The sequence below is a fragment of the Nanorana parkeri genome, unplaced genomic scaffold (genome assembly GCF_000935625.1).
Source record: "Nanorana parkeri isolate BGI_ZX_2015 unplaced genomic scaffold, ASM93562v1 scaffold1161, whole genome shotgun sequence".
In the NCBI taxonomy this organism is placed as follows: Eukaryota; Metazoa; Chordata; class Amphibia; order Anura; family Dicroglossidae; genus Nanorana; species Nanorana parkeri.
The window spans coordinates 47,022-69,036 of record NW_017307429.1 but is presented as its reverse complement, the minus strand read 5'-3'; the positions used below and the strand labels follow the sequence as shown (position 1 = coordinate 69,036).

The window sequence follows — 22,015 nt, the reverse complement described above, 5'->3', positions numbered from 1 at the left end:
ACAACAGTTTGCGCAGCGCTATACAATATAAGGAAGACATTACAATCACAATACAATTCAAGACAAGATGGTAAGGAGGGTCCTGCCCGTGAGGGCTTACAATCTGAAAGAGGAGGGGCAAGTGATACATGAGGAGGTGGCTGTGTGGGGATGAATTATTTGAGAATGTGATGGTTCAGTGGTTAGGTTGAGGTGGGATATTTATGTATGTTTTTGTATCTTCTAGCCCGAAGAACTAATATATCAGTGCACAGAGAAGACTGCTGCATCGGAACTTCAAGACAGGTAAAAGGAAATACATACTCAGACCATGTTAGACTGTAAGGTAGTAGACACTTAATATTGCTCACCTGCCATTTTCAAATGCAAGCACGGCTCTGCGTGGAGTACGTGGCCACTCTGAAGCCATGAACAAATTATGGCTTCAGAGTGGCTGGTTGGTATGGTTGGTTTTCCGTTCCTACCACATTACATATAGTGATAAGACTCCGGGGTTGGTTGGGAGACAGAGCTGGAAACTATGGAGAGGAAATCTCACCACTAAAGTTCCCACAAGGTACAGGAATCCAGTAGGTGCTGAGTTTACTATTGTCCGCACAGGATGGACCCATCGGTGAATATTTGGTTTAAAAGTGAGTCAGATGCAATGAGAGTGCTGTACAAAACTTTGTAATGGAATATATTGGCCAATTACTGTATGCAACATTGGTGATTTTCTGACTTCTCCCTTAACAACAGGATTGAGAAACTGCTGAAAGAGAAGATTATGGAATGGAGGCCGAGACATCCTACCCGCTGGAATCGATACTGCACATCTACCCTGAGACACTTCCTGCCATTACTGGAGCAGAACTACGGCAAAGATGTAGAGGAGGACCACCGGGCAGAACTGCAGAGACAGCTGGGAGATTACAGGGTGAGCTGTGGTGGCTGGACAGAAATATGGTAGCTGCCAGCGCTGATTTGTATTTCAAGAAGCAACTTCCAGGGCTGCCATTCTCATTAGCGGTGCACCAAAATTAAAATGTTTAAACCGAAAATTCAAAAAATGTCAGGCCGCACCCAAAACAAAGTTCTTTTTCTAACCTTTTTAATTTTTCTATGTTTTATAAACTTTTTATTTTTATTTTATATTTTATTTTTATTAAATATTTTTCTTTTTTTACTTTACTGTTGGGTGGCTTCTGGAAAATATTGAGGGTATAAACAGACCCCTGATATTTCCTTTTTAAAATAGGAAAAGAGATTGAGGACACAGAGTCCATAATCTCTTGTTTCTGCAGCCCCTGTTATCAATGAACAGGAATTCTCTATACTGAGAGTTCCTGTTTATTCATAACTTGTGGAGACAGTGTGTTTACTATAACCACAATCATGAAGGAATAGGAAGTGATGTAGAGCACTTCCCATTCTTAACTGGTACATAGTAACTCATACTATGTGCAGTTATTTATAAGCAGTACCTGAATGTTTGTACCGCTCTCTATCCTGACTTGCTGTCACAGCTGAGCCGGCGGTGCGGGGAAGAGCGCTTGGTCTATTTTGACAGCTGACTCCTCCCCCTCACCGCCGACCCGGGCTCCTGTGGCAGCGCATGGCTGTCTCCACCCCCACACCACTATCCATCCCGATCGGAGGAGGCTGAGTGGGGTGGTGCAAAAGGAGAGCCCAGCTTCCTGTGACACACTGGGTGTTCACAGGGGGCCAACATTTTGGTGCAGCCCTAATTCTCATCATTACTTAACTAGTTGTTGACTTGCTGACCTGGAATAAGCATGAACCTATTAGGTGTTGGAATGGTTATGCAGGGTCAGTGACTTGCTAAGATAGCGATGGCAGCCATGGACCTTGCTTCTTCAAAAACACATCAGCGGTTGTAATGTCCATATGTCTATCCTACAAGATTCCCTATATGGTGTCTGATTCTTGCACCACCTGCTAGTTCCAGGATATTAAAGCTAAGCCTTTATATTCACTGTGAGTGATGTCACTGGTTCTGGACTGGGCTGGTGGCTTCCATCTGAGGCTTTACCTAAGACCTTGTGTGCACTTATGCCATACATTAACATATGTTGGCAGCCAAGGTGGGAACATTTTCTTGACTTATTACACACATGGACATACTGAACAGTGTACATATACTCTAAATGTACTCAGTGAGGCTGCATTTTAGGGATTGAATATTCATATATTCTGGATAATGTAGCTTTAGTGACACAACCTAATATGGTCTCCTCGGTCACTGCACAAAATGGCTGCCTCCAGATCATCCTTGCTGTGCATTATAGTAATACTTGAGGTCTGGCCTAGTATAGTGGAGTCTTTGACTCGTATCCTCTTCCTGTATATGGAGAGGGAGAGTGTTCAGAGTTGTAGGACCTCCACCATTGCTGTGGTCCTCACTCCATACAGAGACAGAACAGCTGTATTATGTAATAATCTGATAACATTTTTCTTTCAGTTTACTGGCTTCCCGATCAACATGGCCTTCTCAGAAGTGACCCCTCTCATAGAGGCCGTCTACAGCACCGGAGTCCACAACAACGTAGTGCCCAATGTGGAGTTCGCTCTGGCTGTGTATGTTCACCCCTATCCCAAGAACATCTTCTCCGTGTGGATATATGTCGCCTCGCTCATACGAAACAGATGATCGGCTATTGGAATGTTAGAACTATGTAAACAATAGGCTGTCATCGCAAATGGAAACCTGTCATCCGCTCCTAAATGTTCTGGACTCCACAGAATTCTTTCCGGTAAAATATGTGGTATTAGGTACAGCGAGCAGAAGGTAGCCAGCAAACCTCTCACCGGCTTTACACAGGGATGTGATCACTAAGAGAGTAAGAACGTTTGTGTGTGAAATGTGCTCGGGTTGTAGATGCTTTTACCTGAAACAAATTCCTAGATTGCAGAATGTATTGAGTGTAGATGAAGCACTATTAGGTCTTGTACACACCACAAGCAGCGCTGTTGGTTTCCTTTCATGAAGTCACTAGTAGTGATGTGTGGGGGCTCACCCAAGCCGACATGTAGCTGCGGGGGCATGCCCAGGCCACAACTGACTGAGCTGGGAATGGGGTGAGGCAGTCACAGTTGTGTGTAGGCTTGGGTGAACTCCAGACCAAACCCCCACACATGACTACTGGTGACTATTATCACTGGAAGTGAAAGAGAATCCCAAACTTTGGGCTGTCACCAGGACAGGAATAGGTACACTAGTTCTGGTGACCCTGCAGGGATTTCCTCTCACTTCCTGGGACACAGCAATAAAAACCTGACAGATGCTGTAATCCCTCTCCACTATTCCAAACTAAAACAACAAGTTTTGACTCCAGTTTCACTTTGAAGGGTCAGCTCAGACTAAGTTATTTTTGTTCTGGATGTGTTTAGTCACACAATGATGTTTTTGTTTTTCTCTCACTTTTAATATTCAGAAATACAATATTTTACTTTGCGCAGTTTTTACTATTCATTTGCCGTATAAAGTGTTTTCAGATTTTACAGATCACTTACAGAGTTTATTCCGGATTTCTCTGGCTGGACATTGAAAATCTTATTGTTAATCAGTTTTTATGCTGTTATGATGTTTTTTATTCTATGTACGTTTTATGTTGAACTTTACATTTGGGAAGAGTGTGACCTTGTTTACAGCCGCCCACAAAGTTTGGTTTACAGTCTTGTTGTTAGAATCCATTAGAAAAAAACAAAACATTTTATTATTTGAATGGCAGTTCAGGGCAGTAGAATTGTATTGGTGGTTTATTGGTGCTGTGTGATCAATACTACAGAGGAGGTTAGATTGAGTATATACAGGTTTAGGACTTGATGGACCTTTAGCGAGATAGCCGGGTCTATATTCTCTAGTCACATTTCTGTCTTATATACTTGGCAGTTTGATGAACGCATTTAGCTTTCAATCATACTCCAACCAGTAAGAAAAGACAATCCTGACAAAAAGAAAACATTAAAAGAACGCTGAACCTCAAATAGATGTTTTTTGCTGGTGTGTTGCCCGGCACATTGTACTGTTTACTTTTTTTCTTTTATAGAACTTTATTGAAATGTCACAAGTAACATCGCCTTGTCTTGTGTTGGGGCAGCGATGGAATAAACAGCCAGTGCAGCCCCAATGCATTTGGGGTGGATCCAGCCTACAGGAATTCCGATGCTGTTCCTTTACTTCTTACATCACTAAGATTGCTCAGGTGGTTATAATGAAGCCATAGGCTCTCCCACAGGCCTGATATGGTATCTGACATGGGACCTTAATGTGAACCTGTGCTTTGCTCATGCAGGCAAAGTGACTTGTTCACTGGAATGGCAGCCTATTCAAGTAGCTTTGGTATTAAAGCCACATGGCTAACTACCTATCTTCATATAATATATATATATGCGTTGTTTTTTTAGAGTGGAGTTTTCCTTTAAGTTCATCCATAGCCGAGTCTTTTATTTTGTTATTCGGTTTGTGAACTGTCACAAGATTGGATATTGTTTTCTCTATGCAGCTCATGAGAAATGGTGCCTGAAAAATGTTCACATGTTTGTGATTGTGTAAATATGTATTTATATAAATGATTTTTATTTTCCTATTTTATCGAAATGGCAATGAATAAAACATTTTTGATCAAACTTGATTTCAGTGTGCCTCTCATTAATTGGCGTGGGTTATTATTGTGGACACAGCTAATGTTTGTAACCTTCAGGCTGATCCCATTCACTCGGCAGTAGCGTACCTAGGTAGCACTGACCAGTATAGGAAAGTTTACTACATGAAGCCCTTGGAATTGACATAGCTCTCCGTACGGGAAGTCTGATAGCTGATATTCTGCTCTCATTTACGTCCCACAAGGATAATGTTTCGCAGATTCCCAGAGGAAGGGGAAGCTACAGGTGAAACTCGAATAATTAGAATATCGTGCAAAAGTAATTGCAGTAAGTGCTGCAAAAGGGGCCCAAACCAAGTACTGAGTACATATGCATGCTTGTACTTTTCAGAGGTCCGATATTGTTCTATGTACAATCCTTGTTTTATTGATTGCATGTAATAATCTACTTTTTTGAGGTTGTGGATTTGGGGTTCTTGGGGTTTTCATGAGCTGTAAGCCATAATCATCACAATGATGACAAATCACGGCTTGAATTATCTTGCTTTGCATGTAATGAGTCTATCTCATATATTAGTTTCACCTTTTAAGTTGCATTAGTGAAATAAATGAACTTTGCACGATATTCTAATTATTCGAGTTTCACCTGTATATACAGACACTGCAGTGGTCAGCCAAAAGCTTGTATATAGGAGGGAGATCACTAACTACAATTGGCTTTTCCGCCAAACACTACCCATGTAATCCCATGAGATCCAATGACTTGCAGCTCTCTGATATGGGGAGGCTGCCCAGATCTATAACCAAAGGTTCACCTCACTTGTAAGTTCCTGAACGCAAACGTTTTGCATTTGGAAACTTGCACCCATATATGTGCCTATGTAAACCTAATTTCTTGCGTTTACATGTGAACATCTGCTTATAGTGTCCATACAATCCTCTGTACACATACAATGATCAGCAGTAACATTCTGACCACTGAGCGATGACGTGAGTAACAATATCTTATTACAATGGCACCTGGAAGTTGGGGGATATATTAGGCAGCAAGTGAACATTTGTCCCTGAAGTTGATATGATGGAAGCAGAAAAAATGGGCAAGTGTAAGGATATGAGCGACTTTGACACGGACCACATTGTGATGCCGAGACGACTGGGTCAGAGCAACTCCAAAACTGCAACTCTTGTGGTATGTTCCCGGTCTGCAGTGGTCAGGACCAACCAAAAGTGGTCCAAGGAAGGAAAGCCAGTGAACCGGCAACCGGGTCCTGGGAGGCCAAGGCTCTTTGATGCACTCAGGGACCGAAGGCTGGCCTGGGGATCCCCCCCTCTCCCCGATCCTCCAGCGCTGATGGGTAGAACGGATGGGGAGGGGGCGGGCACAGCTGGCTCTACATTGTTTACATTCTGCTGCCGACCGTGGAATCTAGTCACCAGCCGGTAGCAAGATGTAAACAAAGCATTTAGTTGCTAATTTTTAGCGTACAGCAAGGAACCGACAATTGTTTAGTCTGCGTGAAGCCACCGGCAAAAAAAATAATGAAGACACATTATGTCCTAGATTTTTTTTTTGCCAGTTGCTTGAATGCTGGATAATGGGGAGTTTACTGTCTTATGAATTTGGATGAAGGTCCTAAGTTCCAGACTTTCAGTGCCATCAGTTAAATGAGAATTATGGGGAGTGAAATACACTTATTCCCATAATTAGAGCCGACGTGTGACACTGCCGCTGTATAGTTCGAGAACTGAGTAATCACATCTGCTGATCTCAGAGTTCCTGATCTTCTCCCTGCAGAGAGCAGTGACTGTCGGTCACCTCCCCCCTGCAGGGATTCCCCCCTCCCTTACCTCTCTGATACTCCAGAGCTGACTGGAGGGACAGACAGGGGATAGGGTGGGCACAGCTAGGTCTTCCTCTAGACCAGGGGCGGGGAATCTCCAGCTGTGGTGAAACTACAAATCCCATGAGGCATTGCAAGTCTCACAGCCCCGACTCCCAGAGACAGGTGCATCATGGGATGTGTCGTTTCATGGGGGGGGGGGGGGGTGCCAAGGTTCCCTACCCCTGCTCTAGACACTATTGTCAGGATCCATCCTGGCTGCAGCGTTGCTCTGCGCTGTCAGCATGTAGTGGACAGAAGCCTGCTATATGCTAAGTTTTGGGTCACATAGTATATGTCCTCCTGTGACCCTAAAGAGAACTAAAGCCAAAAAAAGTTGGGCCATAGGTCTCATTTAATCAGAGATTATGCAGCCAGAATTGTGAGGTGAACAGGGGAAGTGTTTGTGACAATATTGTCATTTTTACAGGTGAATGGTTTTTGTTTTATTTAGATTTTCATGAATAATTTTGACATCTACAATGCACTAACCCCATAGGTAACCACCCCCCGGAGGCACCTTTCTTGGTGGCATTTGTGTTTTATTATAAAACACTTTAAATTGTATATAACCCCCAACAGAGAGCGTCTCCTCTTTGCTCCCTTTTAGTCTGTTAAATACACCAATGAAAGTTTCGTTTTCCAATTATGTTTTGCAAATAAGGAAGCGAGACATTCAATGTTAACATTTTAGAATAAAGCTTTAATGTCACCCTATTACTTAGAAGGCGGCTTTAATGTCACCCTATTACTTAGAAGGCGGCTTTAATGTCACCACATTACTTAGAAGGCGGCTTTGATGTCACCCTATTACTTAGAAGGCTTTCATGTCACCCTATTACTTAGAAGGCTTTCATGTCACCCTATTACTTAGAAGGCTTTCATGTCACCCTATTACTTAGAAGGCTTTCATGTCACCCTATTACTTAGAAGAAGGCTTTCATGTCACCCTATTACTGGGTAGGAAGCCCAAGAAGTGTTTTTGTAGGCACTTGTAAGGAACCACCCCACCTTTGCTAGCTACAGATTGGTAAACAGTCACATAACCTTGTGTCCATAGCAGAAGTCTATTATTTTCTTACCTGACATCTAGAACCAACTGACCACGAGTAGCACTATTCACATCCACTGGCCTACATGGACTTCATTGGGATTCTAGAGCTGTACCTAAGTGATGTCATAACTGCATTCTTGGGTGAATTTCTTCTTCACCTTGCTGCAGTCTGAGAAGGTTAAAGAAGAACAGGACATGCGCTGCAGTTACTATAGAAACTGCCTCATTGGATACAGAGCAGTCATTATGACACCCACACCAGCAGCTAATGAGAAAAGTATGCAGTAGAATGATGTGAGAGGGTTCATTGCCGTATGATTTCTTGTGTACTCTGTTTTGAATCCTTTCCGTCTTTAGATACACGGATCTGCACGCAGACCTCATCCTTTTTTCTAGTCGTCTAGTTTACGGGTGAATGGGCAAATTGACAGTGAATTCTATACAGTGCTACCTGCAGGAACTATAAGATGGAAATAAGAAAAGTCAACCATGTATTTGTAAACAGGAAAGAAACCAAAAAGGGGAAAATGTCATCCTTACCTGCACAAAGCAGCTGAAACAGAACTCCGGGCTTTCACCAGACAGATCATTATTGTCTATGGGTGACGGATCTGGTGGATGCAGTAGTAGTGAGCAGGACACCAGCAGCCTGGCTTGCTTCCATGGTTATGCCGGCAATGCACAGCTGGAGCAGTACAAGTCTGTAGCAGAAGCCAATGTGTTCGCTTTCATTCTCCATTACTGCTGTGAGGAGGATGAGCAGGTAGACCAGTGGTATAGTTGTTCTTTTACTGTACCTGATCTGTAAAGGCTTTATAGTATGTCAGCACACTTAAAGAACTCAGGGTACATTTTTATTAACCATTTAGCAGAGCTACCATATAACTGCAAGGGTTAAGTGCTTGCCTTGGTCTATATAAAAAAAAGTTGTTTTCAATCCTCCAACCCGGCTTCCTCTCAGACCAGTTTCTGGAGCCTCTTTGCTGTCCTCTCTACCAGAGTCATTATGTTTTATTCAGTGTATTGGATTGAGGAGAGGGGCTGAAGGGACCGCTGTCACAGCCAGCCAGCACTGAAAATCGGGTGGGTATTACAGCCTTAGATCAAAACGAGCACTTAACCCTTGCAGTAAGGGGTAAGCTCCACTTCCAGGAGTAATAAAAAAAAAAGTGAAAAAAGAAAATAGCACTGCGTTTTAAACTCAAAAATTATATTCCTAAAATGTGAAAAAAATTGTATAAAATGTGAAATTGTCACAAAGGGACACACAATTTTGTGTCATACACAACACCTGTGTTGCACAATGCCTGTGCGGAGGATAGTAAAAAAACAAAAACAAACGTGCTAGTACATCTCATAAAATGTGTACATATAGAAAATCCTGTGTTGAATCCCACAAGTGATGTATAACTCCCACAAGTGATGTATAACTCCCACAAGTGATGTATAACTCCCACAAGTGATGTATAACTCCCACAAGTGATGTATAACTCCCACAAGTGATGTATAACTCCCACCTAATCTGCATAACCACGTGTGAAGTCCATTACTTCTGGATACAATAAAGTCCTTCTATGTGAGGATATATCTTCCAACTTTTATCATCAACACCACGACCGTGAATGCAAAAACAATGAGTGAATCAGTGCTCTCCAGTCTCCACCGTGCTCAAAGATAAGATCTGGCCGCACTCACCGACTCCTATTGCTCATCATATTTCAGATGAACAATTAGCGCTTTGCTGATCTATATAGAACCAAATCCTCTCCTTTGTTTTTAATCCGACAATAAATTGGGGTAGATTCCTCCCAACTCTGGCTTATCTTTCCAAAATCTTATATTTGAGTACGGTGGAGACTGGAGAGCACTGATTCACTAATTGTTTTTGCATTCACGGTCATGGTGTTGATAAAAGTTGGAAGATATATCCTCACATAGAAGGACTTTATTGTATCTAGAAGTAATGGACTTCACATGTGGTTATGCAGATTAGGTGGGAGTTATACATCACTTGTGAGATTCAACACAGGATTTTCTATATGTACACATTTTTTTACTAGCACGTTTGTTTGTTTTTCTATCAGCACAGGCATTGTGCAACACAGGTGTTGTGTATGACACAAAATTGTGTATCCCTTTGTGACAATTTCACATTTTAGGAATATCATTTTTGAGTTTGAAGCGCAGTGCTATTTTCTTTTTTCCTATTTTGGGTGTACTCACCTATTAAGCACTGCTGCTCTTAGAGTGTTATTTGATTCCTAGCGCAGTTTCTTTCTATCTAACAATAAAAAAAATGTACCCAGAGTTCTTTCATTGCATCAATGTACCAGGAAATAAGGCTTTACTGGCACCACTGCCATTATGTGGACACAGTTGGGGAACAGGACAGAGAAGGGGAAAGTGACAGAAAACAGACAAACCTGGTAACTTATGCCAGGTTGTCAGTGGTTGGGCAGGTGACGCCATGGCAGTAAAGAACGCATATGCTGCCCTAATGTGTATTTCCACCTTTCCAGTCAAAATGGGAAAACATCTACTTTGTATTTGTACATGTTCCCAATCACATTGCATAACCTAAAACACAAATATTTAAAAAATATATTAAAATGTTTAAAAACTGCAGCTTGCCTTTTTAAGTGCCTTGCGTGTTGTGCATTCTGCAGATGACTTTCTCTACAATGCCTATAGCTACAGAGGTGAACTAGCATGCAAACTAGTGTGCAGGACTGGCGCCCATCGTGTGCAGGACTTTTAAACTTTGTTCAAATGTCTCAAATTACTTTTCATTTCCCTCTATGCAGTACAGAGGAGCTGTGGTGCAGTGACAGGCGCAGATATTAGGTGAGATGTGAAAAAAAATTGCAACATGTCTGCAATTTTACACACCGCACTACAACCCAACTCAACGCAGTGGGTGTGGACAATGTACATAGCAAACTGTTGCATTTTGTACGCCCCTGTGGTGATCTATCCAGAATAAAACTAGTCATCACATATGATGTAAAGCAGCTATAATTCCTTGTTCAGAACTTGTAAATATTTTAGTATGCATAGTCCTGGGGACAGGGTGACTTTGCTGCTTCTGTATAGGCCATTGATGCAAGCAGCTCAGATAGAACGAGGCAATTTTTCAGGCCACAGAATTCTCAGAGGAAGGCAATCACTAGGGATGCACTGAAATTTCAGCCGCTAAAACATTATCGGCCGAAAATGGCACTTTGGGGTGCATCTCTCGTTTCTCTCCTCCCCGCTGTTTGCTGCTCCGTGTTCGCTATGATACAGCGCAGAGTCCAACCGGAGGAGAGAAACTGTTAGGCCAAGCGGTGCAGTGAGGAGAGCGCTGTGAGCGGTTGTGTCACAGGAGGCCGGGCTCACCTCCCGCACTGCCCCCCTCAGCCTCTTGTGACAGATCAGGATGGAGAGCGGTGTGGGGGCAGAGACAGCTGTCAAAGGAGGCCAAGCCAGCGGTGCGGAGGAGAAGTCAACTGTCAAATGAGACCGAGCTCTCCTCCCCGCACTGCTCGCTCAGCCTCATTTGACAGCAAGTCAGGATGGAGAGCGGGTACAAGCAGTCAGCGATCAGCTGATCGCTGACTGCTTGTAAATAATTGAGGGTATAGTATGATTACTGTGTCCCCAATTATGAATGAATAGGAAGTGCTCTACATCACTTCCTGTTCGTTCATGATTGTGGATATGGTAAACATACTATCGCCACAAGTTATGAATGAACAGGAACACTCATTATAGAGGCTTCCTGTTCATTCATAACAGGGACAGCAGAAAAAGAGATTGAGGACACAGATGCCTCAATCTCTTTCTATTGTAAAAGGAAATATCAGGAGCCTGTTTAGATCCCCAATATTTTCCCCCGACAGTAATATAAAAAAATATTGAATAAAAAGAAATAACATAAAATATTAAAAACATTTTTAAAAAGGTTAGACTAAAAAAAATTTTCGGTTTAACAATTTTTTCATTTTCGGTTTCAATTTCAAACTTTCATTTCGGTGCACCTCTAGTAATTACAGAATGAAGGATGTTATCTGCAAAATATTATGGTAATTTCAGGTGTCACGTGAATGATTCCCACACACATTAAATGCTCACAATGATATAAACAACAAAAAAAGGTTCGGAGAATGAAGATTTTATTAAGCGAAAACTGTTACTACTCTTGACAGTTTGCTTGAAGATTATATGATGAAGGAAAAAACTCCAGAAGGACTCCTGAACACACAGCGTGTGGTAGAAAGGGGTAAAGTGCATGAAAGAATGGCTGCTCAGATGAGTGGGGGAGGTAGGAAAGATCATTCACCAGATCGGCAGCAGGCCCGAAAACCACACTGCAGATTCTGGCATCCACTGGCGGTATCAGCATGGGGACCTGCACAAGAACACAGCCAGGTGAACACACACATAGAAAAGACACTTGAATTATATACCTCCCTACTTATGTTTCAGTATTACATGCATTATGCAGGAAAGACTTAAAGGTCAGCTCCATATTTTATTTACACTGATATTCCAGTGGGCACTAGTGGGCTTGATTGCCTGCCAGCTTGCTACCAAAGCTGGATAAAACTTGGAATTGTGGCAGGGAAATCCCACCACTGGAGATCCCGGGAATAAGAAGCCAGCATGTGGTTAACTTGATGTAAACAATGAAAACTTGTGTGATCATTATTAGGGGAGCTGACCTTTAGGGGACCAGAAATAAATCTATCCATCTATCTAAATAAAACACAACTCAGCAATGACAGCTCCATTATATTCCCATAGGCTCCTTTTCAACACTTTCTGCTTACTCCCAAAAAGGGAATGACTAAATTGCCCTCATTACCTTCCCGACAAATTCAGATTGTAGTCTGAAGGCCCTTATCAGAGAGGTGCCATCATAGAGATACACAGAACAAAACAGGTACCTGTGTGGTCTAACATAGTAACATAGTATTTGAGGTTGAAGAAAGACATAAGTCCATCAAGTCCAACCTATTGCGTGCATGTGGTCTCTTCACCAACAAATCACACCATCTCAGGATAGCGGACTTCAGAGAACAGCTCAGGCCACAAATCAGCCATCAACTCTTCCTTAGAAATTTATAATATTTTCCTGGACAACGTCTATGCAATCTTAACACTAAACCCACAGTATATTCACAGAATTACAGTACAATTAAGTATGGGGTGATCTGGTAAGGATTAGGAAACATTGCCCTCTTTTGTGTTCACTCTAATGCATCTTGGACATACTTAGGCTGGCTTCACACTTGCCCCTTCCTATAAAGCACGACAACGTACCATGAACATGTTATTGTGTTGGGGTGCTGTGCCATACATTTGGAATAGCACCTCAACTCACTATACTAACACCGTTGCGGTACTGTACGTTGTAAAAAAAGGGCCAGGTGCAGTTTGGGGTGCACTAAGGTGCATCGGTAGCCCATTAAAAATGAAAGGGCTACCGTAACATTCATGTAGTAAAGTACTTCAAAGATGTGACCTCAAACATCCCTGCGTCCTGCCTGAGTTACTGATCTGCCACTTTGGGAAAATGTTGACACTTGTGTGTATGGGGCACACCTAAACACTTTCCCCGCCTTTCACAATGCAGTGATCGGGGTCTGAGTAGTCAATGGTCAGTGCTCCAACACCTGACATACTTGTTTTGGGTCACAGGTTCACCAAGTAGAAGGGTCAAATGCAAAGCCCTGCACTCAGCTATGGCAGCCGTCATATTATAGTCCTGAATGTTTCCTTTTAAGCATTGGTTAATTGCTAGGGCGAGGGTTTAGGTGTGGATTTTAAGTATTAAAAGCTTCAGTTAGAGTCAGTGACCCTTAAGGAAACACTTATTTGAACTTATTTTTGGCACCACAAACTACAGCAAGGGACTTCCCTGCATGAAATAGCAACATCTAATAGACCTGTAAGTGGAGATTCTTATACCAACACCCCCCTCTGGTTCCATAGGCATCCAGTGTAACATCAGTAAGAGCCACCAGAATTCCCCTACATGTCGTGGTTTCACATTTCCATGAGCAATGACACGGAGTGCACTACCAGTCACTGGATCAGAGCACTGGTACACAGTTCACATTTACAATCAACTCATTTAATACTCAATACTCTGATCAAGAGCTAAACTACAATATAAGAGGGGCAATAGATGAAGCCATACAATGTCCACATGCATGGACACATGTCAACACTGTACAGCCAGAGAGTTCATCCTATTTCTTCAATATCCAGCAGGATACGAACTAGGGAATATCCTCCTGGATGGGGCATGGAATGTCTCACTTGTACGGTCTATTAAACGTGGCCAACACTGGAAAACTTACCTTTGCCTGTTCATTTTTGGTCATGTTACCAGAAAAGCATGTAAACATATCACCACCATTTCAGTCTGGGTACATGTACACATACACTATATTTCCAAAAGTATTGGGACGCCTGCCTTTACACGCACATGAACTTTAATGGCATCCCGGTCTTAGTCCGTAGGGTTCAATATTGAGTTGGCCCACCCTTTGCAGCTATAACAGCTACAACTCTTCTGTGAAGGCGTCCACAAGGTTTAGGAGTGTGTCTATGGGAATGTTTGACCATTCTTCCAGAAGTGCCTTTGTGAGGTCAGGTACTGATGTTGGAGGAGAAGGCCTGGCTTGCAGTCTCCGCTCGAATTCATCCCAAAGGTGTTCTGTCAGGTTGTGGTCAGGACTCTGTGCAGGCCAGTCAAGTTTCTCCACCACAACCTCGCTCATCCATGTCTTTATGGCCTTTGCTTTGTGCACTGGTGCGCAGTCATATTGGAACAGGAAGGGGCCATCCCCAAACTGTTCCCACAAAGTTGGGGGCAAGAAATTGTCCAAAAATGTCTTGGTATGCTGATGCCTTAAGAGTTCCCTTCACTGGAACTAAGGAGCCAAGCCCAACCCCTGAAAAACAACCCCACACCATAATCCCTCTTCCACCAAGCTTTCCACTTTACACAATGCAGTCAGGCAAGTACCGTTCTCCCGGCAACCGCCAAACCCAGACACGTCCATCGGATTGTCAGATAGAGAAGCATGATTCATCACTCCAGAGAACACGTCTCCACTTCTCTAGAGTCCAGTGGCGGTGTGCTTTACACCACTGCATCCGGCGCTTTGCATTGCACTTGGTGATGTAAGGCTTGGATGCAGCTGCTCGGCCATGGAAACACATTCCATGAAGCTCTCTGCGTACTGTTGTGCCGAACTGAAGGCCACACAAAGTTTGGAGGTATTGCGACTTCTGCGCACTGTGCGCTTCAGCATGCTCTGTCATTTTACGTGGCCGAGTTGCTGTTCCCAGTTGTTTCCACTTTGTTATAATACCAGTAACAGGTGACCGTGGAATATTTAATAGCAAGGAAATTTCACGGAACACCTGAATCCAATGATTTGGAGGGGTGTCCCAATACTTTTGGCAATATAGTGTATGTTACTCTGTGTTTATTGGAAGGCTCAACAACCCCAGAACCTCTACAGACACACTGGAATCACCCTATATGTGAAGCTTTTAATAGGTCTGTGTGGATTTACCTTAGAAGAGACAGAAATAAGAGATCTGGCAGAGCTGAGCTGGTTTTAAAGGGGTAGGGTGGTTAGCAAAACCAGATCCCACAGTTCTATTCTCACAGCTCCTCGTTATTAGTTGCTTCACAAATCCACGCACAGCCAGTATTTACATACTACACACTGGCAATTTACAACTGTTCTACCGCAGAACCATAAATTGCCAAATGTCTTCCGCTTCTGATCAATCGCTTTGCAGAAAATGTAAAGGACGCTGACCTGGAACGCTAAAAACATTAAGAACTTGAGCTACATGTTGTGGAATCATTTTTGGATCCCAGCAATGTGGCAGGTCATATACTATACTTAGGCTAAAACTGAGTGAATCACAAGAGCAGCTTTGCAGTCAAGCCATGGCTCAATCAAAACAAGAGTTCTATTCTATATAGCTACAAAAGTACACGCAGGAGGTGCAGATAAGTACATGATCAGATTGCCTCCGACCTGCTTCCTACCAATGTGACTTCCTTATCTCCTATTACGTGCTTGCTTGCTTTCAAATAGAACACACGCATTACCATTAATGTTGTCGCAGTAGTAGAAGTGTTCATCATTAAGAGAGGGGCATGCTGACACCAGATCCTGTAATCCTGACGCAGTCACATTGAGACATCCTGAAAGGTTTAAGTGTTCCAAGTAAGGTAATCCTCCAGCAAAAGTCAACGCCCTGCAACAATAAAACAGAACTATTAAATGATTAGGTGATGAAATTTTCCACATGACACCATTAACTTCCTACTGACCCGATTATAAATGACTACTTGGAAAATGCAAAACACAGACCTGGACTACAAGGAGTGATTTAAAAAGGAGGAAAAACATTGCTAATAAGAAACCACCCACAATTGCTGTGTCTGCTCTTTCCAACTATCCCCCCCAAAATTGTATTCTACACTGCCAAATGACTAGTTCCTAAATGTCTTGGAGCCCAACTCTGCGCAAAACTTTATAGTATATGTGTTGAGGTCTATGTTCCCATCGGAGAGCTTTCATTATTTCCTGTACGAATCGAAACAGACAGACGTTTCTTTCCCTTCCTCATTCTGTCCAAAACTTATTCAAAGAAATGTTTTGGCAGAAGTTGAGCTTTAAATATACATTTTAAAAGGATGCAGCAACTCAACACTGACCCACTGACAAAATGTCTTATCCTAAAAGGAGCTCCAAATGGGTTTTAGAAAAGGTAGTGCTGGCCTTTGTGGCTGATCCCTCTCTGCAGTCTTGTAGAAGCACAATACTTTCTGTGGTACGGTCTAGAAATAAAAAAAAATAGGATTTTGTTTTTACTGTAAAATCCTTTTCTCAGAGTCCATCAAGGGACACAGCTCTGAAGAATTCTGAGACAGTGTTATGCTGCTGCCTCCAGTAGAAATGGACAGTGGGCAAAAAAATCACTCACCCTCATAGTTCTAGCTGACCTGTGACAATGAAACGGTCACACGTCGGCTCAATAGATCAGGAAGTTAGCGTACATATACCGTCGCTCACTCACTTCTCGATCTTGTCCCTGCAGGGATCCCCCCCCCCCCGCTCCTCCAGGGCTGACTGGCAGAACAGACGGGGGCGGGTACAGCTGGCTCTGTTTCTAGATAGGCAGAGCCAGCTGTCAATCACGCAGCTGGGTGGATCTCGACAGTAATGTCGGGATCCTTCCCAGCTGCGGCATCTCAGTATACCGCGTGCTGTAGCTTGCGATATACTGAACTTTTGGGTGATGGGAGGACGCTAGTTTGTGTCCTCCCGTTACCCTTAGTTGAACTATGGGGAAAAGCACTGACCTCATAGTTCTCCTTTAAGGCCTGCCACTTTAAGGGCATAACCCCTCACACCTGCCAGATGTAACAAGCAGTATAAAGAAGTGGTGTCCCTCAATGGAATTTACAGTAAGAACATAATCCTGTTTTCTCTATCGTCCACTGAGAGGCACAGCTCTGAAGAAGTCTGAGACATAGGGGCGTTTAAAAAGGAGGTACAAAACAGAGGGGCTGGCAACATAAAAACTAGAAGAACCAGCTCAAATACTCAAACAGCTACCTGAAGAACTTTTCTTTCAAAACCAGCTAGGGCTGCAACTAAATGAGTATTTTCATAATCGATTAGTTGGCCGATTATTTTTTTAAATTATTGGACAAAAAAAAAAAATGTAATACCATCCTTCATTAAAAAAATAAAATACACAAATGCAGTGTTAAACAAAATGTACTTCAGAATAAAAGTGCATGCACAATTTTTTGCAAACACATTGCACTGGAGAGCACAGCATTGCGGTACCGTACGTTCCAGTTCGGGTAATCACATTTGTTGGGAGTAACGTTTGGGGTGCCGCTGAAATGAAATGGCACTGCAACGCACCTCCAGCAGCAGAATTTCTCAGGCCGAAACAGAAAATTACTTTTCCCACCTTATACTTAATTGTTTTTTTAATGACTGTATTATGAGCACATGGCGCTTGAATAGCTTCACCCCGGGAATGATGGCTGCCATTGGCAAGATTCCGCAGGTGGCAGCTGAACTAAATACAGCAGGTAGTGGGCGGGTGCAATAGCCAGCCTGCTATTGGCTATTTCAAATTGCAAAAACCAATAGCAGGTTGACTATTGCACCCGTCTACTGCTTGCTGTGCCCTCCTCCCAGCATGGAGGAGAGAGCTAGGGGATCCAACCAACTAATCTATAATTAGTATAGGTGACAGCTATTCTCATGATGGATTTTTATCGACTAATCGATTCGTCTGTTGCAGCCCTAAAACTAGCTTTGGAAGAGGGAGGTACATCAACTTTATAACACTTAGCAAAAGTGTGAACAGAAGACCAAGGTGTGGCCTTGCAATTAAAGGAACAGTAGTTTGATTCTAAAATCACACCAATGAAAATAAACCTTCCACGTATGGTGATAGATCTTATGAGTAGAAAATCTATGAACCTTAAGAATAACAGAACCTGAAATTCCTTTATCTTTAAACACTTGGGTTTCAACAGCCAGGCTATTAAAGCCAGCCACCGAAAAGCATGGTGGAACATTGGGCCCTGAGATAACCAATCTGGCCAATATGGAAGAAGCCAGGGATCGTCTGCCAACAGATTAACCAAATCAGCATACCACACCCTGCGAGGCCAAACTGGAATTCCTTTGTGTTCTATCCTGTGAAGCAGATGAGGCAATAGCGTCAGTGGAGGAAAGACATAAATTAGTGAGTACTGATCCCACGCAACTACCAAGGCACCCACCACATCCACTGTTGGATCCCTCGCTCTTGTCACAAAATTGTCCACCTTCTTGTTGTGACAAAAAGCCAGAAGATTCACATTCGGTTTTCCCCAGTGGTGGGGAAAGTTGTTAAAACACCTCTGCATGAAGAAACCATTCGCCAGTATCCAGACGTCATCTGCTGAGAAAGCCCGTCTGCCAGTTTTCTACGACTGGACAGTGCACCACTGAAATTGCTGGAACCTGAAGTTCCACCCAATCCACGATTGTATGTACTTTCGTTGCCAACAATACACTCCTGGTGCCTCCCTGGTGATTTATGTATGCCATCAACGTAGCACTGTCTGACTGAATCAGAATCAGGCACCCAGATAGAAGACAAGCCCAGTGAAACATCATCAGACAGATTGTCCTCAAGTCCAGAACATAGATCAGAAGCTTGGATTCCTTGGGAGACCAACAACCCGGCACAGACAGATGATCCAAGTGACCACCCCATCCCGCAAGACTATCGTTCGTTGCGATTCTGTAAAGTCCTAGAATCGAACTGAGCAAAATATATTTTTGTAAAAACCCTTGGAGCCGAAGCCAACCCAAAAGGGAAGAGCCACCTACAAAAAAAAATGAAGGAAACACTGAAAAATGTGCAGTACCACATCCTTTACGTCTATGGAAACCGAAAAATCTCCTCGTCTAGTGCAGGTGACAACAAACCAAATGGATTTCATGTGGAATTTGTGAATATTCACAAACGCATTGAGTGCATTCTTATCCACAATTAGACAAAGTCTTCCGATGGGTTTGGCAACCGTAAACAGGATTATGTAAAAATTTTGAAAACTTCTGCCAAAAAGGGATGGGAATAATAATGCTCTGCCAAGAGAAATGGGAAGAAGAACACTCAGATCCAACAGACCTTGAACTGCCCAAAAAGGTTCGTCCAACACTACTGAGACATGGGAAGCTGGAGTGCAAAGAACTGAGGAGGAGGAGGAGGAGGAGGAAGAAGATAAAATATATTCTGAAATTTGAGTTTCCCACATCTCCACAGATTTCATCACGTCTCCTCCCATCAGATATAGAAAAGGCAGGAGTAGATCTTCATGCTAAAGCAGACTTGTTAATTGCAAAGGATATCTAGAGGGTCCAAAAGGTTTGTAAGCGCAAGAAGTCTAAACTGGGAACTAAAGAAATGAACAAAAGACAAAAGTGAAGGAGCAGGCTTATGACTGTGATCCCTATTTTTCCCATATATGAGGTAATTGTACACTTTTGCCCCCCGTAACCCTTTAAATCTAATCCAAGGTAGATTCAAAAAGACGACCTTTCCGGGTACGGTAACCGCAAACGTCCGTGTTTGCGTTGGGGTGCTGTCAACCAGCACTTAAACCAGATAGCTCTGCATATCTAAACGGAACAGGCACGAGACAACAGACAATAAGCATCAAGAAACACATCACATATGAAATGGGAAGCACCAGTCATCTGATCCACACCATCAATAAAATGTGGATTGACTTCAGCAGTAGCCTGTTCTGTAGCCATAGTCTGGGAAATAAGGACCGTAGCCAATAATGGTTGAAAACCTCAACCAGTTGACTAATAAACGGTACGAGATTCTCCGGCAGGTTCCTAAGAAAGAGTGTCATCAATAGCAATAGTCAATGCCTTGCTAAGACGAGAAACTGGAGAATCAACTTCACGAGGAATAAACCATTTGTAAAAAAAATATATATCATCTGGTACTGGTCTAGGTATCAAAAAATAGGATAGGAGGAAAAACCTTACAGAAACACACTCAGGTTTATGTGAATCTAAACTAGAAATGGCAGAAGTAGAAATAACAGCAGAATCCTCTGATTTTAAAGAGGAATGCGCAGCCTCAATTAAGAAAGGTAACCGCTACTTTCATAAGGTGTCCATACACTCTTCCATTTTCGTTCGGAAATCTTCCTCGAATGTTCTTACAAACAAAGAACAATAATCTAACTGAGAGGACACCAATCATTTTTTTTTTACTGTAATCCCGCTTGAATATTCTCGATGAGTGAGGCTGGAAAACTTTTTCCAAATCGAACGAAAATCGATGGATTAGTGGCGTTTTCATACGACAAAAATTCCAGCAAGAACTCTGCACAAACGAAAATCTGTTCCGCCAATCGACGAAATTTGGTTAGTTAGTATCGCTAACAAACAATTATTGAAATCTACATTGGTCTGTGCATGATGGGCTATTTGAGCTAGAATCGAACGAAGGTTCTTGGCAGCAATGAAAATTTCTGATTGAAAATCTATAGGTGCATGGGCAGCTTTACTAAGTGAATCCGTCACAGCCCAGCTACTGCATCAATAATATGGCATAGTGTTTATGACAATCATACATTAGGTGTATTGTATTCATGAGCTGAATCTATGTGCTATGTTACTTAATCAAGGAAGGAAAGAGTGCGCTCCTCAGGCATCTAGAGAAGTGTCACTAAATGTCTGGCCACTGAATAACTTTCATTAGTGCCGCCGCTCCTTACTGAGTAAAAACTACATCATCAGTATTCAGGGAAAAGGACAAGTATCATAACAGTTTTTTCACTGAGCAGAAAGGAGAGCAACCCCATGTGGCTATCCTGGTGAAGTACATAAAGTATAACAAGCATAGGTCACCATAGCAACACCTCAGAGGCCTTGTAGTGTACATCCCACTTGTGACTGGAAGAAACCAAAACTTCAGTGACACCAATGTAAAGTAAAAATGTCCCAAGTTTCTGTATAAAACCAGTAGTAAGACACAGAGTAGGAAAGAAAAGAAATTCACTTTCACACAGAGTCCTGCTAATGACAGTCTGTTCTGATAATTCTGTCTCAGACAGATTCAGACAACAATACCCACAGCCCTAACCACTGTGAGGAAAAAATATGAGGTACCGCAACCACCTGCTGCAGACAGAATAAAAAAAAAATGAACAATGGCTGTGTAATAATAATTAAAAAAAAAAAACAACAGGCTCTAGTCTGTTCTCCCCAATAAGCGACATGAGTTTGAGGGCAAACAAACAAACAAAGGAAGCAGAATTGAAACCACTCCGTTCACCTTTACTACTGATAGAAACGCACTACACCGCACTGAGGAAACCAGAAAGAAAAAACAGACTGTGCATGCTCACACATCCCCAGGTAATACTGACCTGACCGTTAAATGGCAAAAAACAGGAACACAGGAGCACCGCAGGACAAAGCATCAGTACTGAGACCAGAAATGACCTGCTTCATGATAACTAGAGAAACTTCCAGGATTTAACTTATCCAGAATGAATCTCTGTTTTTTTCGGCTAGCAACAGAGACTTTTAGGATTTAATAATATCGGGTATGAATCAACTAGCAGCTCTTGCTAGTAAAATCCTTAACGAGGAAACAAAATAAACTAAAATAAAGCAGAGGAGGAGGGGACAATCTATTCTCATGAAGAAACTATGCAAACATGGCAGGTATGAGGTGAGAAGGGTTATGTCCTTAAAGTAGCAGGATTTTAATTTGTTTACCAAACTTGTCCGTTTCTCCTAGAGGCAGCGAGTGGTACAACCCTACGTCATTGTTATGCATGTCTGACACACGTTCACAAAATGCTCAGGTGTGAATGGGAACTTAGGAGTCCCATAGCAAGGTAAGTG

The 22,015-nt window shown here is 42.6% G+C and overlaps 2 protein-coding genes across 3 annotated transcripts in view; one reads left to right on the top strand and one right to left on the bottom strand.

The window, feature by feature from the left end:
• Positions 1–2,682, top strand: part of CC2D2A (coiled-coil and C2 domain containing 2A) — an 86,040-nt gene extending 83,358 nt beyond the window's left edge. Inside the window, exons 34-36 of the mRNA XM_018568244.1 lie at positions 227–285; positions 739–916; positions 2,462–2,682. Coding sequence (XP_018423746.1) covers positions 227–285; positions 739–916; positions 2,462–2,650 — 426 coding nt within the window. The 3' untranslated portion in view covers positions 2,651–2,682. The remainder of the gene's footprint in view (positions 1–226; positions 286–738; positions 917–2,461) is intronic.
• An 8,996-nt stretch (positions 2,683–11,678) lies between these two features.
• Positions 11,679–22,015, bottom strand: part of FBXL5 (F-box and leucine rich repeat protein 5) — a 35,542-nt gene continuing 25,205 nt past the window's right edge. For both annotated transcript variants that reach the window (XM_018568248.1, XM_018568247.1), the window contains exons 10-11: positions 15,664–15,812; positions 11,679–11,928 (exon numbers count right to left, since the gene is read on the bottom strand). In XM_018568248.1, the coding sequence (XP_018423750.1) occupies positions 11,852–11,928; positions 15,664–15,812 (226 nt within the window). In that variant the 3' untranslated portion in view covers positions 11,679–11,851. The remainder of the gene's footprint in view (positions 11,929–15,663; positions 15,813–22,015) is intronic.